Source organism: Gopherus evgoodei, chromosome 10, assembly GCF_007399415.2.
Source record: "Gopherus evgoodei ecotype Sinaloan lineage chromosome 10, rGopEvg1_v1.p, whole genome shotgun sequence".
Classification (NCBI taxonomy): Eukaryota; Metazoa; Chordata; order Testudines; family Testudinidae; genus Gopherus; species Gopherus evgoodei.
In genome coordinates this window covers 23905765-23931914 of record NC_044331.1, presented here as the reverse complement: position 1 = coordinate 23931914, position 26150 = coordinate 23905765, and the positions used below count along the sequence as shown (strand labels likewise).

Here is a 26150-nt window from a genome sequence, read left to right as displayed (position 1 = left end):
GCTTTCTAATTAAGCACTAGTGACAGTTACTCACTCTCTATATAAATTGTTATTTTTTCCCTTAAACAAATATGTAATTGAAAATAGTACTGACAGCATATTCAGTCATTAACAAACGTCTTATTATATAGTCTATATAAGGCATTTTGCTAATGAACATAACATGTACTTGTGGTGTTATACCGTTGTTGTTGTTGTTGTTGTTCACCGTAGTCGTAGTCTAGTCATTGAATAATATCCAGTTTTTTATTGTCTGGGTGTATAGAACCATAATTTGCATTAGTGGGATTTTTGAGAAAATTTAGACTTTTCCCTAATTTTTGTTGCATTTCTAGATAATCTTGGAAATTTATTTTTCAGTTTTGATCATTGGTGTGTGGATGGGGGAGTTGGTGCAGAAAGGTTGAGGCTCTTCAGTCTCTAAATAAGAGATGTTGATCCAGAACTCAGTAAACCTACACCCCTGGCCTTGCAGGAGAATTGCTCCGGCCCAAAGATTCTAACGACTCCAACAGGATACTGGACCCAGGGCCAGCTCTACAGTTTTCGCCTCCCCAAGCAGCGCACTGAATTGCTGTCGTCGGCGGGGGGGAGGGGGCAGTCCCTGTGCCCTTAGGGCGGCAGGTGCATTTCTGCAGCGGCGGCAATTCGACAGCAGCTTCTATGTTTAACTGAAGCCGCCCCGGACAGCTAAACATAAAGCTGCTGCCAAATTGCCGCCGCCGCGGAAACGTGCCTGCTGCCTTAAGGGCACACAGACTGCCCCCCCTCCCAGCCATGGTGGCAATTCGGCGTGCTGCTTGGGGGCAAAACAACAGGGACTGCCGCCCCTTGCAGATTGCCGCTCCAAGCACCAGCTTGGAACGCTGGTGCCTGGAGCCGGCCCTGATTGGACCCCAGAAGGGGGGATTTAGAGAGAGTGAGAAAAGAAAAAGTAGCAGAGTACAGGTGATGGGAAGCTCCTATATATGATCTCTCTTTTCCCCACAAATTCTCTAAATTGCCACCTTAGAGCTTTATTACATCTTGCATTGGTAATGGCTCTGCAGCCTTTGTGATTTGAAAAACTCAGATGTATTTTCCTGGATCGAGCTCTTAATGCTTTTACATTTTTTGAATGTGCTCTTAAAGCTGATTTTAAATCTAACTAGCATTGTGGTGCTTTGTTGTTGTTTTTGTTTTTAAGTGTCGTCAAGCCAGACGAACCAGGTCTGAGGTTATGCTGCTGTGGAAAAATAATATTCCTATCATGATAGAAGTGATGCTACTTCCAGACTGTTGCTATAGTGATGAAGGGCCCACCACAGAAGGGAGTGATTTAAATGATCCTGCAATCAAACAAGATGCATTGCTCTTAGAAAGGTGGATTTTGGAGCCAGTTCCCCGACAGTAAGTTTCAGTGTGGAGGTTAGTTAATAATTTAAAGCGACTGGATTCTTGCAGGGAAACTGGCTGGTTTAGTAACTTGGATTTGAATCCCAGATTATTATTGCTGTTCTTGGAAAATAATTGTATTCTAGTACAAAATTTAGGCTTGATTTTTTCCACAGCCTAGCACTTTTGTGTTAGAATTGTAGCATTTTGCACTCACTTTGAAGAGATGTGTGTATATATAACTACATAGGGTGCAAGTTAGTGGAGAATCAGACTCTGAGTCTATTTTAGCATGCTAGATGTATTTCATTAAGAACATAAGTCTCCTTTTATCACAAAGTTCACCACAAATAATACTGTTTTGTTTCTGGCATTTAGAAAGGAAACTTATTTTCAGTCATTTTAATGCAAGTTGTTTTGATGATGCATAGCATCTTTGTGTATCTTTTTATAAATTGTGCATTGAACCATAATTTCCTGCAGGATGTTTAGAAAATGTGTGACTTAAAAGTTCAGGAGTAGTGGAAGGAAATTTTTCAGCAACGGATCTTGTTTTGAAAAAAATATTATTTGGTTTCTAAGATCTTAACAAGATTAAAGCAAAGCTGCTCCAACTGTTTAATTATTTTGCTGTTTTTTGTAATGGCTCTTACCAATACCTGCTTATTTCTTTTAATACATTTTAGAAGTGGAGATCGCTTTATTGAAGAGAAGACCCTCTTATTGGCTGTCCGCTCTTTTGTTTTCTTTTCTCAGTTGAGCGCTTGGCTGAGTGTTTCACATGGTGCTGTTCCTCGTAATATTCTGTACAGGTAGGTCTGAGGTAGAAAAGAGCCATTTGTTTGTTCTTAGTGGGTAATTGCTGAATAAAAAGTAGCCTTAGAACAATTGAGTCCCCTCCCCCTTTGGATGGGCTTTGCTCGTTGTTTGTTCTAGCATTTGGTTTGGGGATTTTGCAAAGTATGACAGTTGCCAGTTTCCTTAATGAATTGTATTTGCCTTTTTTTTTTAATATAATTATGTCTTTAGAAAAATCTGCATATAATGTAAACTTATACAGAGGCTTTTCTGTATTATTTCAGAGTAAGTGCTGCAGATGTGGACCTGCAATGGACTTTTTCCCAGACACCAACTGAACATGTGTTTCCTGTTCCTAATGTTTCTCACAATGTGGCCTTGAAAGTCAGTGTCCAGTCCTTGCCTAGACAATCTAACTATCCGGTTTTGACCTGTAGTATTCACACCAGCCTGGGCTTTTATGAAAAGGGAATACAAGAACATAATGTACATCAGCACTGTGATTCCATTGAGAGAGAGCAGTGCAGTGTGTCCAGTTCACAGCGTTCATGTGGAAAACAAACGTGGACGTTGATTCCTGAGGGCTTGCTTAATACAAAAATATCCTGTGAATTTTCTACATCGGTGAGAAACATAAAACTTTATCCAGCAACTGGTCTTGGGTCTGCCTTTGGGACATCACAGTCTAAAGTTCAGTGCTATAATGCTATGGGGAACGACAAGACACAGCCACATGAAACATCAGTCAGAACTTTTAAATCCTTTTCTTTGATTGATCCCCAAGTTCCAAATAGTCACTGTTCCCATCAGCGCATAGGAGAGACGACTCCTTTGATAGGTTCTTTACTTCAGGAGCGACAGGAAGTTATAGCAAGAATTGCTCAGCACTTGATTCACTGTGATCCATCTACTTCACTTGTTACTGGATGTCCATTCAGCATGCACGAAACCAGTTCAGTTACTTCAAAAGTTTTTTGGAATACTTATGAAGATGAAAACTTGCTGAAAAAAGGCAAGGAAACATCCTCTGTTTCTACTGCTAACACAGATATTACGTTATCAGAAGACTGCAGTGAAGACAAGACAAGAGCAATACCAGAGAACCCATTGGTTGATTGCCATGTTCCTATGAACCACTATTCTCGTCAGTCCCTAGGAGGGACTAATTCTTTAATAGGTTCTTTACTTCTGGAACGACAGGAAGCTATAGCAAGGATTGCCCAACACTTGATTCACTGTGATCCAGCTACTTCACACATTACCGGGCATCCAGTCAATGTACATGAAAGCAATTCTATCACTTCAAAAGTTTTTCAAAGTTCATATGAAGATGAAAACTTGTTGAAGAAAGGCAAGGAAACATCCTCTATTTCTTTCTCTAAGTCTGATTTTACCATAGAAGACAGCAGTAAAGTAAAGACCAGAACACCTGATACCCCTCTGACATCTTATAGACTTGATGGTGAATTGAAGGCTTCTCCAAAGCCCGAAGCAAGAAGAAAATTGATTCTAGCAAAATCCAGTGAGGTTGTCCAAAACACATTTCAGCAGACTCCAAATAAAACTACCAGTTCGTTTATTAGCATAAGTATATCATGTAGCAAAGAAAATAAATCTGAACTGCCAGGTAAACGGGAAGCAGTACTTTCTGGTTGTCCACATAAAGACCAAATGACCAAAAAAGACATTGGTAAACAGTGTTCAAATTTCAACACCCCTGATGAACAGATTTGCAAAAATAAACTTAAAGAAAGAACAATCACGAGTGAGAATAGTAATGGAGACTGTTTAATCAATCCACAGTTAGATAAATCCAAAATATTTGAAGGTACAAAAAAAGCGACACTAATGCAGGCATCTAATATTTTGCACAAAAATGAGCTTAAGTGTTTAGATAAAGATTCAGAAAAACCAAATATATGTGAGCAAAATACCCAACTTGTTAGTATTGAAAATTATTTAAATAAAGACTATGACAGTTTCAAATTCAAAAATAAGCAAGATAAACTGAAAACTGCACATGATGAGAATGAAGACCCAACTGACTATGAATTTCAAAGCAATTCCCAGAAGAAATCTGTAGAAGACTATTTGGCTAGGTGTGAACGACTGAAGAATGCAGATGTGCTAGTAAGTACCTACCTGACAAGAGGGGAGTAGGTATTTAAATAACTTGTGAGTATATTCTAGATCAACTCAGAAAGAATCTCTAGATGTATAGATTCAATCATGCTCTTTTATATGAAACACTGTAATTAAAATCTCTGCTTTCAGGTCTGAAGTGTTTTTTTTTCTCCTGTTATATTTAATATTTAGAGGAAAACTGCCAGGCCTCACACATCAGAACAGAGCTGTTAATGAATATTCCCACAATCCTACTTCATTTGTCAGACTTCTTAGTTTTATAAGTAGAAAAATATTTAACTATGCAATATGATGAATAACAAGCGAGCTAGTCCATAATGGCTGTAAGTTGGTGCCAAAAGGAAACTCTTCTTTAGAGGATGCATGAATCTGTTGTACTTTGTTTCCTAAAATAGTAATACCATAGATCTAATTTTTCTGAACCAAGGTATAATCTTAAAATATGCTGCAGGGAAACTGGAAAAACTTTTCAATTTTTGAAGACAAGTGAGAAACAAATTCAGAACCTAATTTTAACTTGATAGGTCACCTGAAGTATCTTATTATAGCTTGAGTAAATGTCTTTTACTTACAGAGAATGCCACCACTCAAGCATTCAAGTATATGGCGGAAAAACAATTTTCACTCTGTGGATGGGACTGTAACCAAGGCTTTCCATCCTCGAACTGGATTGCCTCTACTTTCAAGCCCTGTATGTTACTTTTGTGATTTTTTTAAGCTATTTTTCTGAAGAAAGATGAAATAATTTTATATTTTAATGTCTAGGTGTTCTAGAAAATCTGATAAAAGCTCATAAATATTTTTCAGTCTAAGTTAGTATGGCAAATTTGAGGTAAAACTTGAAATAGAATGATAATTTGGAAAAAGGAAATGTGTCTGAGAGCTGATGATATAGCATCTTAATCACAAAGGATTAACTTTACAGCAATTTGTAGCATAAACAAGGCCCTTCATTTCTAGTTTTTATTTCCCAAGGATTTATCAATATTTAGTTCAAAAATTCACTCTTAAATGTAGAATGTAAAAAGTTTAAGATCACGTATTTCTGCATTGTTTTTGTAATTTGTTATATCAGAATTGTCACAGACCACAGGATTTGTGATGGCAGTCTTCAAAGTAATAAAATTATTATTTTTCCTTAGGTTCCTCAGAGAAAAACACAATCTGGGTGCTTTGATCTGGACTCATCTTTGCTGCGATTGAAATGTTTGTCTACAAGAAGGTATTCATCCTTTTCTACTTACACGAAAGTGTGGGAGTGTATTCAGTGGAAATATTACATATATAATTACATATATAAACTGTATCTGTAAGCAAGTGAATATGTAAGCAATAACCCACGAAGTGGGTGAGGCAAACTGAACCAAGCCAAAATGTGAGTGTCACTCATAGGAACCCTTCTTTAGGAGTACTATCTTCTAAATAGTTGTAACAATTGGGATGAGTTCCTTATGCAGTAACACTACATTGATGTACATTTGAAATGTGCTGAAATCAGTTAGAGATTTTATACCATAATTCTTCCTTTTACAATAAATAATTAGTTCACAGTTTGTAATGTAAAACAGAGGGCACTTTAAGTAAGAAAAGATTTTCACTTCCATTTTGGAGATATATAATTGTAAAATCTGGCTCAGATGGGTTTACAGCTGCTTTGCCTTGCTGGAGATTTGCAAAGCTGCTAGAGAAAACTGGCGAATCTATCCTATGTTACAGTGTTTCCCAAACTTGGGATGCGGCTTGTGTAAGGAAAGCCTCTGGCAGGCTGGGCTGGTTTACCTGCCGCGTCTGCAGGTTTGGTTGATCATGGCTCCCACTGGCCGTGGTTTTCCGCTTCAGGCCAATGGGAGCTGCTGGAAGCGGCGCGGGCCAAGGGATGTACTGGCCACTGCTTCTAGCAGCCCCCATTGGCCTGGAGTAGCAAACCGCGGCCAGTGGGATCCACAATCGGACAGATCTCTGGACGCGGCAGGTAAACAAACTGGCCTGGCCCACCAGGGGCTTTCCCTACACAAGTGGCATCCCAAGTTTGGGAAACACTGCCATAGTAGTTTAGATTGATAATCCAACAATATCCCACTCAAGCAAAGGAAGTTAGTTGCTTGACTCCTTTTATCTCTGAAACATTTTTTTCTTAACGTTCTGTCATGTATATTTTCAAATTTCTGCAAAGGCATGCGGGATCAGATTTGGATTATTTTGGCGAAATCTTTGCCTCCTTGACTTCAGCGGGGCCAGGATGTTACCGTTTTAATTCCTCTGTAGAAGTTAAGGGGCTTGTTATGATTTCTCATGCACTAATATACATAACTTGAAAATCTGTTGTTGTGGAAGCTAGTTAATGGAGATTTCAAGACATGTCGAAATAAAACACCTGAATACAAGAGAAAAGAATGTTGACACTTCGTTCAATTACTACTGGTAGAATGAATGGACAACATTAAATTCTTGTGTTTTCATCTATTTTTAGCATACAAATTATGAAAGCATTGTCCAGTGCAGGTTATTAGAAAATGGCTACATTAAAGAATTATACTGATGAAGTCTTAGTCATTATTTGTTTAGGACAATATTTTGTGATGCATCAAAAAAAAAAGATGATTTTCTCCACAGCTGTCTGTATGCATAACAGAAATCAAGGAACAAATAGTATTAATGCCATTAAATTATTGTGCCTTTTTTTGAATAGTCCACAACAATGTATAAACACAGACAGTGACCCAGAAGGCCATGGGAAACCATTTCTGAGTTCCAGTGCTCCACCCATAACAAGCCTTAGCCTTCTAGGAAACTTTGAGGTATTGTATGTGCTCCAAAAGTCTCATACTTATAATACTTATTTAGTGTATTGTAAAGGGTTAATTATACTTGTGTGAATAATTCCTAAATAATTCACTATGTTCATTATTAAACTGAGCAAAAACCCCTTTGTTCTGATCTCTACTTACAAAAGCTCTCTAGCCCCTCTTCACAAGCATGAACATCGAGCAAGTGGTGGGAATGCTGTGATCCTTTATTTCAGCTTTAAGGGATCAGACCCTGTAATTGTTGATGCTTGTACTAAGATCCTGTGGAAGTAATTAAAAAAACTAGTTTCTCACAATTTGATGCTTAAAGTATCATACGAGCTAATGTAAATGGAATGAGTGAAAGTAGTGTAGGGCAGATACTAAGGCACTAGCCTTTCATTTCAGGAAATTTGTGTTTCTAAATTTAACTTAAGTGACCAGATAGTGTCCTATTTATAGAATGCTAGTTCTAGCTGTGAAATGTTGGTATGGGATTGTTTCACTTAAAAGGGGTAAATTGATTTTTATTTTTTGTAGATTTTATACACCAAAGAAAATTGTTCCATAGACCCACTGGGGTGTTTCAGGGGTTTTGTCACATACTTCAGTGGGAGCAGGATTGGGGTTCATGTGTTGTTTACTCTTGAACTAATCCCACTCCACTACATGTTTAAAAGTTGGAGGTATGTTTATAGTTATGATTTTTGCCCAAGTTCCTTCACGGTAGTCCAAACAATGAAGTTCTTATGCTCACAAATTTCCCATTTGAAGTTACTGTAAGTTTTGCCTGAGCATGGATTACAGGATTTGGCCCATTATGGGCTATATTATGTCTTTTTAAAGTACACCCTGCACTGGGTGTCCTTGTGCCTGAAGGAGTGCAGAGAGAGCCCAGTCACTGGACTGCCCTTGCCAGAAGTACAGTGTCCACTCCTTGCTAAACTATAGTAACTCTTCTATGCATGTGCAGAGTTGGGGCTCTCGTGAGAGAGGCTAGTGCAGGCAGCACTGCTAGCCTTGTGGAGTCCTCAAGTGCTGTAAGTGCAGTGGCTGCTATTGATCCCAAGCCCAGCACACAGCAGAAGAATGGGACAAAGGAGGTCTCTGCACCATGTTGGCTCGTTACTTACACATCTATGCAGGGGAAAGTCACTCTTGCTACCCCGATCTTAAAAACAATGAGGAAGATGACTGTGAAAGCTGTGTATGATAGCTAGCAATAATTTAATTACAAATTAAAGTTTTCAGAAAAGTTCGGCAGTAACTTTTTGCTCTGTTTTCTATGCTGTATACCTAACCAGAGGCGTGTGTGCATTTTGGTCTTTCAGGAGTCTGTCTTGAACTATCGCTTAGATCCTCTAGGCATTGTTGATGGCTTCACTGCTGAGGTGGGAGCAAGTGGAGTCTTCTGCCCCACACACATGACTCTTCCAGTCGAAGTGTCATTCTACAGTGTTTCAGATGATAATGCACCCTCTCCCTATATGGTATGTGTGTGTTTGGTTTTTTTTTCTACTTCCTTCTGCAAAAATCTAATGGAAATGTCTGCACATATTAGAGAATTTGACTAGCTCTTTTTCAGAATCTGTTCTGTTTAAAGCAGCTTGAAGTGTGGCTTGAGGGCCAAATATAACACTTTATAGCCACTTTATAGCCTATAGGCTTTTGTTCTTGGTGAACTTGCATAACTTACTTCTCTAGTAAAAATATGCACCTACAAACAAATATTAGGGCTGTGCACTTCATTATGCAAGTGTGTTAATATGTGCATGTGGCCCTCATGCTCCTAACCAGTTGCAGATACATCCTTTGGAGTCTAAAAGTTGATTTGAGCTGTGGTTTAAAAAGAATACTGTACTACCAAAGCTGGGAAACTAAAACGACCTCTATCAGCCATGGTTTAATTTGTGGATATGAACAACAAAGTTCAACTATGCCTCTGCCCTGTATTTCTACTATGACAGCAATATTTTTGTACACTTCAAAACCCTGTATGCTAAAAAGCACAAGGGCCTAACATATGCCAATGTTTTGTGGAGAAATATAGTAGCCTGTCTCAGTTTGTTATAGGCTCCTTGGTAGGAAAAGTTGAAATTGTGTGGGTAACGGATCCAATTTTGAGATTCAGATTTTAGTGTGCGTATGATAAGAAAGATCTTTAAAGGCTTATGTAAATTATTTAGCAATTTAGGAGCCCGTCTGAAAATCGCATTCTTAAAGTCCTAGCTCATGTGTATTTTCAAGAACAAGATGTTGAAAAATATGAAAAGGATTTAGAAAATGAGAGAGAGGAATCTTTTTGGTTTTTCTGTTTTAAGCTTGAGGGAAGTAGTTACATTTTTTTTTGCTTGTTTTTTTTTTCTCCCCTCATTTCATCTCACTTAAAACAAACACCTCTCCTTTGCTTTCATCTCCCTAGGATTATTTCATGTAGTGGTTTTCAAGTCATGCAGTGGGTTCTGGTGTCCTATGGATGTCTAGAGCACCCTTGCTTGTTTTATTAGCTGGACTTCATTGTTCTGAATCTTCTTCACATGCTGTAAATAATCATGTAATGTTATGGTTGTGCATCACAGAACTAGTACAACATTTATCTAATGCAGTGGTTCCCAAACTGGGGTTTGCGAAATGTTACAGGGGTTCTCAGGGAAAAAATTCCCTAATGGCAGATAGAGCTGTCCCTAGGAACTCCAGACAGCAGGGGGCCAGCAGCCCGGAGCCCCGGACTTCCAAGAGCTATGGAGATCAAAGCAAGCATATCTATCTCACTGAGGAGATTTAAACTTCAAGACTCCTTATAAGAAATGGAAAAGGAGGTGATATTTTTTGCTGTTTTTAAAATTAAATAGGCAGCTAGTGGTGTGTTTAAAATTATTATGAAGAACATGTTTAAGCTTTGTTGTAACATGCGTTGTTTGCTTGGACTGCTCAACCCCTGACTGATTGTGTAGGAGGAGCTCTTTGAGTTGGCTTCTTAAATACCTTCATGCTGTTTCACATCTGATACTCCTTGATGAAATATAGGAGCCTTGTCTTAGAACAGGCTCAAAGTGATACAAGCTATGAAAGTGATATCTTGGAAGAGTGCTGCTGTTTTCATAATGTAATAAAAATACTGTAATGATCAATAATTAATAATGGTGTGTAATAAGCATGTTATAAAAACAAATTTTATATTTCCCAGATCACTGCTTTTATATTTCATATTCAGGTAAAGGAGAAAATCCCTGGAAACATTCATTTTTAGGAGGGGGTTCATGAGACTTGACTTTTTAGTGAAAGGGGTTCACAGGTTGTTAAAGTTTGGGAACCACCGATCTAATGCCTCCACTATCTGTTTTTATGGCCAGTTTTTCTGTGCTGCTCTGCTATTTTGCATGCCCACTTTTGTGCACACAAAACATTGTGTACTGCAACATTATCAAATTTACACTTTAATGCAAAACCTTAATGGTGATCTCAACAGAACAGCTTCCCAAATGCATGGAGTGAGAGCTGGTCAGATGTACTGTTCTGTTAGTATAATTGATAAGATTTTGCATTGGAATGCAGGCTTGATGAAATTGGGGAATATTTTTGATCTCTGTTAAAGAGGGAAGTGAAAGTCATGTGGAGTGTTGAAGTTTGTTATTGATAGTGTTGTAGACAATAAGAAGCTGGAAAGAAATGCACAATTCTTTTCCCTTAACTTATTTCCACTCTTTCAAAGTTTTGGGCCAATAGTTTTGTATCCTACCATAACTTACTTTTGTTAGTAGAAGATGGCCAATCCATGGCTCATTTTAGTAAATACAGTATCTCTGACAACCAGAGATGGGATGCTTGATGGGGAGGGCTCTGAGTTACTACAGGGAATTCTTTCCCAGGTGTCTGACTGGTGGGTCTTACTGATTGCCATATTTGGGGTCAGGAAGGAATTTCCCCCCAAGTTGGATTGGCAGATACCCTGGTGGGGCGGGGGGGAAGGGGATTGCTTCCCCTGCAGTATGAGGCACAGGTCACTTGCTGGCTTGAACTACAGTAAATGGTGGGTTCTCTGTAACTAGAAGTCTTTTTTGAATCAAGATTTGAGGATTTCAGTAACTCAGTCAGAGGTTATGGGTGAGGTTCTATAGGCTGCAATATACAAGAAGTCAGACTAGATGATCATGATCTCTTCTGGCCTTGAAGTCCGTCAGTAGCTGTGTTGTTATGAGATATATTTTGGATGCGCTGGAAGGCACAGTTAGAATCCTGTGTAAAATTTAGTTCAATTTAAAAGACTACAAGACTAACTTCACAGTTTAACCAGCATGGAACAAAGATCCACATCTCTCTGTTCATCTGTGAGTATGATTTGAAAAATCAGTTTGGCTTAAACTGAAAATTTGAGCCTCATACTGATTATAATCTTCTAGTTTACAACCGTAAGATCCATGGTGCTGATTGTAATAGCATCTTGTGGATGGAGTGGCCTCCCCACTCATTAGTTCAGTTTAAAAAATAGCTGTAAATATATTTAAAGTCTGTAGTTACATGGATAAAGCATTCTCATATGCTAACATTTTACAGGTATTTATATCCTAAACTTGTCGTCTATTTATTTTTTTCCTTAAGGGTGTGATTACTTTAGAATCCCTTGGTAAAAGGGGTTATCGGGTACCTCCTTCAGGAACCATACAAGTGGTATGTATTTTATAGCATACAATTGCATAACGGTTCTCTCCCAAACATACACAACTAAGCATTTGCTGCTGCTGCTGCTGTAGCATTGGTAAGTAACGGACTGCATTTCTGCTAGAAGATTCCCTGTTTTTCCACAATAAGCTCTCAAAGAGGAAAAGCACTAAAGCGAATTTCTCAGACTGGTGGTTATATGTTAATTACTGCCAGGAAAAATGCTTCTTAAAGATATACATGGTTGGCCAGTAATGCTTATGTTTTGTTGTGAAGTTCTGAATTTCCTTAGTACTCAACACAGATTGCAAAAGGAGATTTTTGGAGACATCATTTGGTGGGGAGCTTGTACATGTGTGTTACATTAAATAAGTGTGAAATGTATGATTTATATGGGTGTGTTATACATGCCAGGTGTAGATACAGCATAATAAGTTGTAAACTAGTGTCTATATACTCATTATAGAAACAAAAAAGGAGAACACAGTGCATGATGCTACAGTATATAGTCACGTGGCTAAAACCTGGTGTTGTTACATCTCTTAGGTATGTTAAGAGGAACTCATGAGAGATCAGTGGACTTTTGCTATGGGGTTTGTTTTTTTTTTGTGGGATGGGGGGCCTTGAATGGTGGGATTAATCTTTATATATTTTAATCAATTCTCACTGTGACTTAAATTTTCCTGGAGCAATATCAGATGCCACCTGTGGACACACCAAAACCACTGGCACCAAGGAGCTCCCTGGTGGAAAAAAAAATAGGTTATTTGATTAAAGAGATGTCCACCAGATTGGGACTTGGGTTGCTGAAAATGAAGCTGTGTAGGTGCTATAATATTGTGATTTTTTTCAATGCATAAGTGTGTGCATGCTAGTAACTCATGGCAAATTCACCATACATTTTAAATGTACCCCATGAGAGAGTCTGAGGTAAGTTATCCAAGATTCAGGCCCTTAATTTGTAACAGCTTTCTTAGGGCCTTTAATTTAAAAAAAAAAAAAAAAAAAGCACAAAAAATCAAGCCCATTATCTGAATTTTAACATATTTCTAATTCTGATTTTCATTATTTGTATCAAATCTGTATTTGTGCCTAAGCATATCATACCTCAATATTTCAACAAGCCCTAGTTTTCTATAAATGTTAAAAATTGGAAATTATTAGAACTATACTCCAGAAACTGGTAAGCAAACCAAACAGCATAATCTAAAACCAACACTGTGCATCTCCTTGATAAATCCAGTGCTGGATCACAACATGTGAATTCAGGATTCTTTAAATCTGTAGCAGACCACTGTAACTACTGGAAACACAGCATTAAGCTCAGAAAATAATCTAAACAGAAAGCTGACACAAGGAGCAAACAAAAGTTTGTGTTGATTACTAAAGTAGTAGGAGTCTGCCTCTTATGTGAAGAACTAGTTTGTGCTAATGACCTCCTTTAATTATGTTAACATGAAGGAAAAAAATGGACAGTTCAGTTACCAGTAGCTGAAGTGTAGAAATACAGGCTGAACAGTAATCTTTAAATTAACTTCCTATATAAAACAAGAACAGAGCACACAGAAGCCATCCAGTGAATCTGAACCATGATTATTTGTTGGCACACTGAATTCTCATATCTTGTCACCCTTTATTATTCAGCAACTCTATGAATCAGCTTTATTTTCTAAAATAACTCTGTCGTTTTCAGACCTTATTTAACCCTAATAAAACTGTGGTGAAAATGTTTGTGGTGATCTATGACTTACGAGAGATGCCAGCCAATCATCAAACATTCCTACGGCAAAGGACTTTTTCTATTCCTGTGAGACGAGAAGTAAAGAGAAGTATCAATAAAGAAAACATTCGGCAGACTGAAGAAAGGTTACTACGCTACCTCATACATCTGAGGTAAGATCCTCAGCGTAAAACAAAATAATTCACTTACTTCAGTCCTGAACTCATAACTGCCATGCAAACAATACAGCCTTATTAAAAATAGAATACTTTTAACTTTGTCTTCAACCAGAATTTGTAGTTAACAGTAGAGGCTGTGAGGAAAAATTATAGTAAATAATTGGGACTTTGAGGAGACACTTGGTTAAATTTAAGACCTGTTTCTTGGCATTCCAGCCATTGGTGCAGTCTTGCATATTACTGATTCCTTTACATACTGATCCAGATACAGTCTTCGCAGGATAAATGTCTTTTTGTAAGGTGTCTAACAGTAGGATCCTGTCTGTGATGGTAGTCCAAGTAGAAGCTAGGAATCCTATGTGGCTCATTTTGAATAGAGTATGGGTTAACCCCAGTATCCTGACCCATGCCGCCTTTTCAGTAAAATAGGTTCTTACATAAAAGGCACTCTCTAACCTATTGATAAAAACAAAATAACTGTTTCATTTGTTTACACGCTTACTACACTCTGACTTATACATTCTTAACTTTGTGAAGAATTTTGGGATGATTGTATGAATACTTTAAAAGCTGCTTGAATCCAAACACTATCTTCTTGTTACTCTGGCTGTAATGAAGGTTGCTATATAAAGCCAAAGGGAGGAATATTTGTCTATCCTGTCAACGAGATGGATGCCAGCTCCGATGCACCTTGTCCTTATGCTATTTGCAGTCTTGTACCTGCAGCATTGTGGTAAAAAAGAACACCTAGAAATGCAAAGGTGATCTCAGTGCAGCTCTTCAAACTTGATAATAGTTGACACTTTAAGATTAATTAGTATAACAAAATGAAGAATGTCAAAAGGAGGTATAGTGGCCATTATAATTTCAGGTTAAAGGACCAAAGGAGTTAAAAATAAGGAATGTTAGGGCCTAATTAAGAAATATTTTTCCATTGCTTTGCATCTTTAACAAAGGTTACCCTTACTCATATCACAAACTTTTATTTTAGCTATCCTCCCATTATTTTGTAATCAATTAATGTAATGCTCATGAATGCCTCTGCTTAGTAGCACCAGCCTTTTCCCAAGCCAGTTTTCTTACACAGGTCTGTTTGTGCATCTTAAGTCTGTGGAAGCTAGTCTAGCCCTGGGATTCCCATAAGCAGAAGTTGACAAACATTTGATAAATTGTATATTGGTTTCCTGAAGTGGACAAATACAGATCATAATGAGGTCACCAAATTTTATAGGTGTGAATTGTAGTCTGGATCGGCATTCAGTCCACCAGAGCTCACTAACTCACAGCGCATCACTTAGCCTTTTTCCAAAAATAAACTTCCATGTGGAACCAGTCCTGAAAAAGTGAGATGAGCCCAGGTAAAAGGACTCTGCTTACATGAGTTACTGAATTGATGCAAAGGAATTGGGACATAAAATTCTAAGGTCACCAAGTCATTTTGGGGTGTGGAGGTAGAGGAATAGCAGATATGGGCGACTTCTTGGTTCCTCTTCCAATTTAATTCATAGATTTGTGCTTTGCTTGTTCAGTGAGTAAAATGCCCTTTTTTCCCTTCTCCATGTCTTGTCCAGGTAGCTGCTGGGTAGATCATACTTATGTCATACATGGAGATATACAGTCTTCCTTCATGGGCTTCCCCACTACTTAGCCTATCAGAAGAGCGGCATTTCTACTGTATTTGGCCCTAAAATAGGCATGTAATTGGGCTTAGCATTTGGATCTATGGTAGGGAAGAAGTTATGGATTTGCAATCAGTGTACTGCAAAAAAAAACACTAAAATGAGTAGTCAATTGGCTGTATATTCTCATCTATAATGGTTAGATGTTCAACATGCTGGTGACCATTGGCTGTCTACATCACCAGTTTTTTCTGTTTGAGATTCAGACCCAAGCAATAGGCAATTCTAATAAGAGAAATATATGGAGTTTTTCAAAATATTAACTTTTATTTCCAACAATGTTGAACTATTAGAAGGTATAAAAGAGGATACTCTAAATTTTACAGTAGATCATATTTCATGTTGTCTGATATGTAAAGATTTGTTAGAGATGCAAAAATAAGCATTTTTACTAATGTATCATTTATATAAAAATAGATAAGTTATTTTAAAGATTTGTTTAAAACAATGTGCCTCCCTTTAAACTGGTTCTACCAAAAACATCTATATAAAAAAAGAGAGCAGGTTAATTTTGTTTTCATAGTTGAAGTTGGCCTGGAAATGTTTGGCTTCTTTATAGTAGTAATAGGTTGAAAACAAGTAACTTAATTTTACTTGCTGAAACTATATATGTGTGTTCCTCAAAATCAAATCAAGTCACAGAACTGTAAACTGCATTGGGGCAGCATCTGTTTGTGAAGCACTAATTAAGGTTGTGTCAGCACTTCTATTATAATAGGTTCTTTTCAAGTGGTTGTAACTCAGCAAAAACATTTGCCCAAGGCTGAAACTTGACACACAGTCAAATTTTTAAAAGCATCCTTTAAAACTTCAGGTTTAGTTTTGCTTATGCAGTTTTTCACGCTCATATTTTTGTGTGTTCAGAAACTCTTGGGTACTCTTATGGAGTGCAGATATAATATCTAGGAAGGTCCAAAATGCAGTCTGAAGAGAAAAGTAAAACTGCTTTCCTGTGCAAAATCTCAGTTGTACCTGCAGTTTTAGAAGCCTTTGAAAATATTTGCCTGCCAAGTCTCAAGACAGAAAGAATTTTGTATTATATTCAGACTTACAGGATTGCAAGTCCAGATCAGACCTAGGGTCCATCTAATCCAGGATCCTGTCTTTGACAGTGGCCAGTACCAGAAGCTTCAGAGGCTTCTATAATTGTCAATTAAAGAGTAACCTGTCCACAGCATATCTTTTATTGATTCATTTTTAATGTACTATTTTTAATCCACCCTTTCTTAAGGGTGCCACAGTGCTATATATTGGAACATGCCTCCCCTTTGTGAATGGAACTTAATTTAGGTTATGAGTACTATATTACTTAGTGGCTAAGCTGTAGTTATTTCTTGGAACTGTATGTTAATTAAAACTAAGTTGAATAGCCTCTCATCTTGTGTGCCCAAGAACTAGTTGCTCAAAAAAGCAATTGTTGAAAGTGTTGAGAAATTTCTTCGCTAAATATTGTCCTGATTTGACATATGATAAGACATGACATGTTTAAAGGTGGGGAGCTGAAGTCACAAATTATTACTGCTTTATTAGACTTAGTTGTCTCGTTGATCTTCTTCAGCATTGCACTCTCAGGATTTTTCCAGATCTGGAGACTGGTGGTATAGTCCTACTAGGATATTTATATTTCTCTGATATGGGATTTGTGCTTATTATATCCTACTGTAGATCCTTAGAAATTTTACCACACTAGATTTTTTTATAATCTTACAGATACAGTACTATATCCCTCTTCTGCAACCTAATCTTTCTGTATTTTGAGTTTTGCCGCTAATACAGTGTCCTCTGTGTATCATTCTTCCATGGTCCAGTAATGATTTTCATTTAAGGTCCTCTTTTGCTGCCAGACATTCTAGTTTACCTGTTTTGCTGTTAAACTTCCTATATGTTGATATTTCTACAAAGATACTATCTGCCAGAATTTCTGCTGGCTTTAACTTGGTTCCTTATCATGACACATTCCTTATAATGGAACTTCACAGCTCTTCAAGAATTTTACCTAAGGACATAGTGTAAGCTAGGCCCCATCCTGGACATTACACTCTACCCCTGCATAGGGTATAAAAGCTGCATTCCTAATATTTCAGTCAGCTTTTTTGCTTATGTGGTTAGCAAAGTTCCCATGATGAGGCTATTCAAAATTATTCTTTATGATTAATGTTCCCCAAAGACAGTGAAGAAATTTAGTCTCTCTACTGAAGAGCAAGAAGCTTGAGAAGTCAAAAAGTGCTTCTATTTCCCCATCTGTAAAATGAGGATAATACTTCATAGGGACATTTCAAGACATAAATAATTTGCAGCTGATGCATCTACATAGTGAACCCACCATTTCCACAATATCTCAAGCAAAGTTCCTTCAGTTCCCTTTTTAATATAAATCCTAATTCAAATTAGGCACTAACATACTGCACTGCACGGTGAACTACTGAGACAATCTCATTATCTTTTTCTTTACCCACCATGGAAAGGACTCATGGCAATATGTTTGTGTGTTCAAATAAACGATGATAATGGAGCATAACTTTACAGCAACCAGGAGCCATGCCCGGCAGCTCCACTATGGTTAAGGGGGAGGAATAGCTCAGTGGTTTGAGCATTGGCCTGCTAAACCTAGGGTTGTGAGTTCAATCCTTGAGGGAGCCACTTACAGATCTGGGGCAAAATCAGTATTTGGTCCTGCTAGTGAAAGCAGGGGGCTGGACTCAATTACCCTTCAGGGTCCCTTCCAGTTCTAGGAGATAGGTATATCTCCATTATTATTATATTATATATTATGTTAAGGCCTCTGCAGCCTCATGGGGAAGCAGCTTTATTCTCTTAAGTACAATTATGTGGATGAATGATATTATGCCCCCTATCCCCAGGCAAATATTAGATAGAGTCTATTTTTACATCCTGACTGCCCCCATGCAGTTAAACTGGTGGTTCTGCTACATTAAGAGCCTTCAGCTTTTTTTATACCTCTAGGATTTCACTTTCGTGGTTAAGGCATGTCTATCCGTTTTGTCTTTATTCCTTGTTTAAGTGGGCACAGTACTTTTATTTCAATGTGGTCACAAAGTTAAGGGTTTTACATACACAAGCAGCAAGAAGTTCAGTTATTGCTCCCACAGTAGTTGCAATTGTGTGTTGGGTAATACCTTTTTTGTTTGTATGGTATGGGCAATAGCATTACATTCAGCTGCTGTAAGAATTGTAATTCTGCTTTTCCTGTATGAAGCAGAGTGGGGCCTGGATATCTGTGGAGGAGAGTAGGAAAATAAATTTTCCTGCTGAGGCCACTGAGCTGCTCTGTGGAAATTAATTCACCCCCCCTATTACTGAAGCGGCACAGCAGCAGCTCCTTTGTCCCCATCCCAACCACCAGCCAAAAGGCCCAAATCCAAATTTCAGGCGCAACAGAAATGGTCAGTTCTGCTTTATGAGGAACTTCCACAGTTGGAGGAGGAGGAGGCTGGATTTTCCTCTTAGAAAATTTCACTCTACTGTCTTCATTTGGCCTATACCCAGCAATGGTGGTCACGAAATAGTAAGTTTTGCCAAGTATTGACAATGAGCTGTTGCCATCCCATGTGTGTGTGTGGGCTACTGGTTTTGAGCTGTTCCTGGACGCATTAGTCGCTCCTGGATGTGCTCTTACTAAATCGTCTTCCTTTATGTTTCTCTAGAGTGGGCTGCTGCAGGATTTGGTACATGGGGTTGCAGAGAACTCTCTGTGTGGAGCTTTGGTATCCCACATTAATATCTCTCCCCTAAGTAACTAAGCAATGTTGGGTCTGCTATGTTATAGGCCTTTGTTCTCTCTGCTGCCTTATGCTTTTTGTTCAGAGAGCAAAAGAGCTGAATTAAGATTGCGTGGTCTTAAAACTTTCATTTCCTGCACTCTTTCATTTTGCCACATTACTCAGCTAATGCATACTTTTGTGTGTTCAAACACTGTGGCCCTGATTCCTTAACTATACACACTTTTTTAGAAGTATCATGTAAAGATGAATCTGTTTTGATGTTTAGAAGTTACAGATAGTAAATATTTAAAAAACTGTTTACTATATATAAATATTGTCTTCTTAGGTTCCAGAGTTCCAAATCTGGAAAGATCTACCTCCACAGAGATGTAAGGCTCCTGTTCTCTCGGAAATCAATGGAAGTTGATAGTGGTGCTGCGTATGAACTCAAATCTTACACTGAGTCTCCAACAAACCCTCAGTTTTCACCACGATGTTAGCAGGCAGTGAAAATCAGAGTATTAATTGAATTACCGGATTACTGTTTACAAGCAAAACTTTGGCATGGAATACAGTGTAAAATTAAATATGTAAAGAAATGAAAGTAGTGCTCAAGTGAGAGTCAATACTCTTCTGTGATTCTGGACCAGTTTTTGTAAAAGGTTTCTGGAATGAGCTTTGTGTATTCCAAGTAGACTGGAAACAAATACTTAAATCCAATCTTTTTGTACTGTTTAAAACCACTTCATTGGATGTGTTGCAATAGCAAATTCCCAAGTTAGTTTAGTGTTTACACCTTTTATTTTATTTTTCAGTTATTTAATATTTAATGTTTCATTTAATATTCAAGTGATGTTTGTCTTTAGTGTTCTAATGTAGCACAAATCCTATGTAAAATCATATTATGTATTTTTGACATTAATAATATTGAAATCTGAAATATATACAGAAGTCTTTAATTCTGCCTGATGTGTTTTTAAGTGATATTCATTTAAGTTATTGAAAATTAGGATGAAATTTTGAACTTCCATAACATTATCATACTATGCAAGCATGTGGTTTTCCTCATCTTCTCTCTCTAATTTTAGCGACGCCCCATTCTCATTGCATCACACACACAAGTCCTTTTATAGCACATGTGGCCATAATATAGAATGTGTTTCTTTAGCTACTCACTAGTTCAAATCATTGACCCAATTCATATTTTGCTCCTTTAATTTCCCCCCCCCCCCCACGTGGATGCTCTACTAAGGACATTTCTGCCTCTGTTCTAGTTAGTATAAAAATGTCACACAAAATTATTATCCTATACCTGATTTTCTCAGTTATTTAAAAATGTACTGTGAAAACAAATTAGTACTCTTAAATATATGCAAAAGCTATTAAACTTGTAGTTTGGTTTTATTTTTAGATGAGGATTTTCATGTAAGCTTAAAAGTATATTTGATAGATTTTTCCATTTAGGCCACTAGGTGGCTGCATAAAGTTGTATATTGTACTGCATTAGCAAATGCTCGTAAACAGTCAATCAATCACATGAAATACTCTCCAGTACATGTGTATTCCTGAAACAAAATACTTTCCCAGATTACAGTTGTCGTTTTATTTGTTTTCATGAAAATAAGCTTTCAGTGTCTCAAAATAATATTTACATAACAGAAGTACAGAAAGTGTTAGTTAGACTGATGTGTAGCTGAGCTAGTGAGAAGCTATCGTTTTTCCCTTGCTTGTCTTGACCTTAAAGTTGTATAACTAAATGTTCTCATTTTTATTAATGTTGAATACTAATCCTTCCAGTATTTGGCAAAAAGCTTTTAGATGTTAATTGCTCAATGAATCTGATCATCACTGTACCACACAGCTTCTTTGACATCAATGTATCTCTTAGTGGTAGAAAAAGGACATTTTAGAGAGGGATGAAAACATTATCTAAGTTGTTTTTGTTAGGACCATGTTCCAATGCACAATAAACACTTGGGAGAAAGGAAGTCTTTATTAAACTTCCAGCCCCTTCAATTAAGGTAAGAGCTCAATACACCTTGCCTGAGACCCTGTAGAAGCCCTCTGGTAAAACCAAGCGAGACTGTACTTTCCTGAAATTTCACACATTTTCAGCTGTCTTAGAGCTACGGTGGTTGCTTACAGAATCTAATTTATAACCTTGGCAGGATTTTTTTTTCTGTTATAATAGTCTTGAAGATTAAAACTAAACCTCTTTCTAGAGATGTGAGAGGTGCTGTACAAAATCACATTCTAGCTACAGCTTCCAGTCGTGCAAATAGTGTAAAGGAAGTTGTGGAAAGGTTCCCTGTTAGTAGCAAAAACTTCAGGTCTCGTGCTGTACTGTGTACATAACTACTTTCTGGTATAGTAATGAGAAATGTGTCCTATTTTCTCTGTATTTGCTGTTCAGGTATCGAGCATGTTTCAGAGGAGTTAGTGTACGACATGTAATGAAGCCTAAATTCCACCACAATAATTCTGTGCATACCTAATGAAATCATGGAAAAACTCTCATCTAATTTCCACATTGAAACAAGGGACACTGTAGATGGAATTCTTTTTAATAAAAATAGGCCAAAGAGTCTCTAGTTATGGTAAATTAATCTTTAACTGTCCATTAGCAATTATCATGCAACATTATTTGCACCTCAGTGTTGGTATGTTACAGTGGTTTAAATGGCTTCATTCAATCCTTTACATTTTCCTGAGAAATTTTGTTTTCTCTTTTTCAAACTAACAGACCTAATTATTTGAGATGAACAGAGAGATGTGGATCTTTGTTCCATGCTGGTTAAATTGCGAAGTTAGTCTTGTAGTCTTTTAAATTGAACTAAATTTTACACAGGATTCTAAATGTAGATATAGCAATTTTTCATTTAATACTGACATCATTACCTTATCCGTTTAATATTGAAATGATTGGCATGCTTGTTTACTACTCTTTATTTGTATTACAGTGTGCAAACAGGACCTAGTTAGATCCAGGCTCTAGCATGCTGAGAAATGTACAAACAGAATAAGACAGCCACTGCCCTGAAGAGTTTAGAGTCCAACAGTTCTGCTTGCACATACAATATTTTATTTTTATACTTGTGTAATTTTTTGTTTATGCTGCAAAGTGTAGAACTGAAATTCACCAACTATGCTTGCTTCACTACATGTAGCAATAGCATAGTAAAAATGCCAGAGTCCAACTCACATTAGCTTCCACCATTGCATTTTCAGAAATGGTGAATTATATCTCAAAGTTTGCTAACGTAATCAAGGCATCAGTCATTAAATGTCTTTTTCCCATTGTCTCCCTCTGGAAGTAAAAGATCACAGGTAGTAGGGCCTTTTTCAAAAATGAAAAACTGTCTACTGCTTCCAGCTCTTTTACATAATTTACAATAAACACTGCATGCTTATATAGCATATTCCAGCCTGAGGGTACTGTAATGCTCTGTAGAAAGGAATCATTTCACTCAGCATGTGAATGCTACTATTTATTTGGTAAAAACACAACAGTGCTTTATATATCTACTACAGTAAAGTTTAGAACAATAAGTGAGAGTGGGTGGGAGTGTGAGAGGCCCCTTTTTATTTGAGGAGTCTGGTGGCACCTAAAAGACTTAACAGATTTATTTGGGCATAAGCTTTCGTGGGTAAAAATCCTACCTCTTCAGATGCAAGGAGTGAAAATTACAGATACAGGCATGAAGAGAAGGGAGTTACATTACAAGTGGAGAACTGATGTTGAAGGCCAATTAGTCAGGGTGAATGTGGTCCACTCCCAATAATTGAGGAAGAGATGTCAATACCAAGAGAGGGAAAATTGTGATCCACTCCCAGTCCCCATTCAAGCCTAAATTGATGGTGTTAAGTTTGCAAATGAATTGTAGTTCTGCAGTTTCTCTTTGAAGTCTGTTTTTGAAGGTTTTTTTGTTGAAGAATGGCTACTTTTAAATCTGAGGGCTTGGCTACACTGGAGAGTTGCAGCGCTGGTGGTGGCTTTACAGCGCTGCAACTCACTCACTGTCCACATTTGCAAGGCACGTACAGCGCTGTATTTCCCTGGCTGCAGTGCTGGCTGTACTTCACCTTGGCCTGGGGAATAACGACTATAGCGCTGCTGATGAAGCGCTGCTCTGCCAGTGTGGCCACCAAAAGCGCTATTGTTGGCCTCCAGAGGTATTTGGAGGTATCCCAGAATGCCTGTTCAGCCACTCTGCTCATCAGTTCGACCGCTACTGTCCTGGCCTCAGGTGACCCGCCCTTTAAATGCCCTGGGAATTTTAAAAATCCCCTTCCTGTTTGCTCAGCCACGTGTGGAGTGCAATCAGTTAATCTTTCCAGGTGACCACGCCTCCATATGGCAAACGAGCCCCAGCATGGAGCAATGGCAAGTTGCTGGACCTCATCAGTGTTTGGGGGGAGGAAGCTGTGGAGTCCCAGCTGCGCTCCAGCTGTAGGAATTATGATACCTATGGGCAGATATCAAGGGCCATGATGGAAAGGGGCCATGACCAGGATGCGCTGCAGTGCAGAGTTAAAGTGAAGGAGCTGCTGAGTGCCTACTGCAAAGCCCACGAGGGAACCCGCCGCTCCGGCACTGCCCCCACAACCTGCTGTTTTTACAAAGAGCTGGACACGATACTTGGGGGTGACCCCATCTCCACTCCAAGGACCACAATGGACACTTCAGAGCAGGAGGAGGAGGAAGAGGAAAGCGAGAGTGAGGGTACTGGGGTGGGGGGAGACACCCCGGACTCCCTGGAGGCGTGCAGCTAGGAGCTCTTCTCAAGCCAGGAGGAAGGTAGCCAGTCACAGCAGCCGGTACTTGGTGGAGGACCAACAGAGAAGTGGGTTCCCGGTAAGAGGCTTTTATTTTCAGAATGGAAATTTTTTGGGAGAGGAGGGAGGGTTGGGGCTGTATGCATGCATGCCTAGATGCGGAACAGGGCATTGATGTGGCCTATCATGTCGCGGTAATTGGCCTCGGTAATCTCTTCAAAAGTTTCAGCCAGAGCGTGGGCAATGCGCTTGTGCAAGTTTATTGGGAAAGCCAATGTGGTCCTTGTCCCAGTCAGGCTAACGCGGCTGCGCCACTGTGCCGTGAGGGGTGGGGGGACCATTGCAAGACACAGGCAAGCTGCATAGGGGCCAGGGCGGAATCTGCATTGCAGTAGAAGACCCTCCTGTGCTTCCCAGGTGACCCGCAGCAGCGAGATATCTACCAGGATCAACTCCTGTGGAAAATGTTGGGATAGTGTTCAGTGTAGGTGCCCCCGGCAGCTGTTTGCTTTCCCCAACGCACAGAAACCCCAGTACAGCCCTGAACCAGTCCCCCTTGCTTACCATTTCGGGTTCCCATGGGTTATGTGCGCTCTTTGGTATGGGAAAATTATGCTATTGTGAAGACTGTACTGTGGGGGAATAACTCTCTGTCTGGTATAAACAATGCTGCCTCTGTTAAGTGTTGCATTTTGGCTTTACAGATGCAATCTTGAGATCTCGGCTGTCCATGTTATCACCGGCTGAGAGACTACAAAAACTCCAGAAGAAGCAGCGAAAAAGCAAAGACATGCTGCAAGAAGTGATGCAGCAATCTCTTGCAGAAAATCAAAAAGTGCAGGACTGGAGGGAAAGGGAAAGGAGGATCTGCAAGAAAAACGCAGCGAACAGGAAGAAAAGCACGAAGCAGCTGCTAAGCATCCTGAAGCGCCAAGTGGAATCTATCCAGGAGCTTGTAGCCATGCAGGCAGAGCACTACCACACCTCCCTCCCCTGCTGCCCTTGTCTCAAAGCTCTTTCCCTTGTGCTCCTATGTCGGCTCAAAACTCCCTTCCTCAGCATCCAGGTTCTTACCACCACCAGCTGCCTACAACACCTGTATGTTCACCAACCAGCCCTGAGAACTACGACCCTTACCCTCTGCACTCAACCCCCATCACCATGCAGTATAGGCATCCTGAAGTGCAGCAGTCATTCCACAGCACTCCAGACAGGACATATTCAGGCCTGTGACTATACAGTTCCCACCACACCCCCCTGCCCTTTTAGGTTCCCAAAATGTTGTGTGTCTGTCAATAAAGTAATTTTCTTTTCAATAAATGAATTCTTGGTTTTGAAAACAGTCTTTATTATTGCAGAAAGTCAAAGATACCTTAGCCCAGGAAAGAAACAGGCACTGCAAATCAGCTTAGGAAACACAGATTCCTACTAACATTGTAACCACTGCACTTCACTCCCATGCAAGGGACCAAACATTACTGTTGGTTTTCAGCCTCAAATTCCTCCCTCAAGGCATCTAATCCTTGCAGCCGTGTGCTGGGCCTCTCTAGTAGCCCTGCTCTCTGGCTGTGCAAATTCAGCCTCCAGGCGTTGACCCTCGGAGGTCCATGCCTGACTGAATCTTTCGCCCTTCCCTTCACAAATATTATGGAGGGTACAGCATGCAGATATAACCATGGGGATGCTGCTTTCCCTCAAGTCCAGCTTCCCATACAGAGATCACCAGCGCCCCTTTAAACGGCCAAAAGCACACTCCACAGTCATTCGGCACCGGCTCAGCTTGTAATTGAACCGTTCCTTGCTGCTGTCAAGGCTTCCTGTGTACGGTTTCATGAGCCACAGCATTAATGGGCAAGCGGGGTCACCAAAGATCACAATGGGCATTTCAACATCCCCTACTGTGATCTTCCAGTCTGGGAAAAAAGTCCCGGCCTGCAGCTTCCTGAACAGGCCCGTGTTCCAAAAGATGCGTGCGTCAAGCACCTTTCTGGGCCAGCCTGCGTTAATGTCAATGAAACGCCCACAGTGATCCACAAGCGCCTGGAGAACCATAGAGAAATACCCCTTCCGATTAACATACTCAGATACTAGGTGGGGTGGTGCCAGAATAGGAATATGGGTCCCATCTATCGCCCCTCCACAGTTAGGGAAACCCATTTGTGCAAAGCCATCCACAATGTCCTGCATGTTCCCCAGAGTCACGGTTCTTCTTAGCAGGATGTGATTAATGGCCCTGCAAACTTGCATCAACACGATCCAATGGTCGACTTTCCCACTCCAAACTGGTTCGCGACCGATTGGTAGCTGTTTGG

At 39.2% G+C, this 26150-nt stretch overlaps 1 protein-coding gene across 3 annotated transcripts in view; it reads left to right on the top strand.

The window, feature by feature from the left end:
* Positions 1–20021, top strand: part of FAM214A (family with sequence similarity 214 member A) — a 61305-nt gene extending 41284 nt beyond the window's left edge. For 2 of the 3 annotated variants that reach the window (XM_030577043.1, XM_030577042.1), the window contains exons 3-12: positions 1187–1389; positions 2061–2186; positions 2457–4302; positions 4892–5008; positions 5460–5539; positions 7007–7115; positions 8435–8593; positions 11703–11771; positions 13456–13655; positions 19409–20021. In XM_030577043.1, the coding sequence (XP_030432903.1) occupies positions 1187–1389; positions 2061–2186; positions 2457–4302; positions 4892–5008; positions 5460–5539; positions 7007–7115; positions 8435–8593; positions 11703–11771; positions 13456–13655; positions 19409–19562 (3063 nt within the window). In that variant the 3' untranslated portion in view covers positions 19563–20021. Of the gene's footprint in view, positions 1–1186; positions 1390–2060; positions 2187–2456; positions 4303–4891; positions 5009–5459; positions 5540–7006; positions 7116–8434; positions 8594–9525; positions 9776–11702; positions 11772–13455; positions 13656–19408 lie in introns of those variants that run through there. The other variant, XM_030577045.1, reaches the window with a different exon arrangement.
* Positions 20022–26150: the final 6129 nt, after the last annotated feature.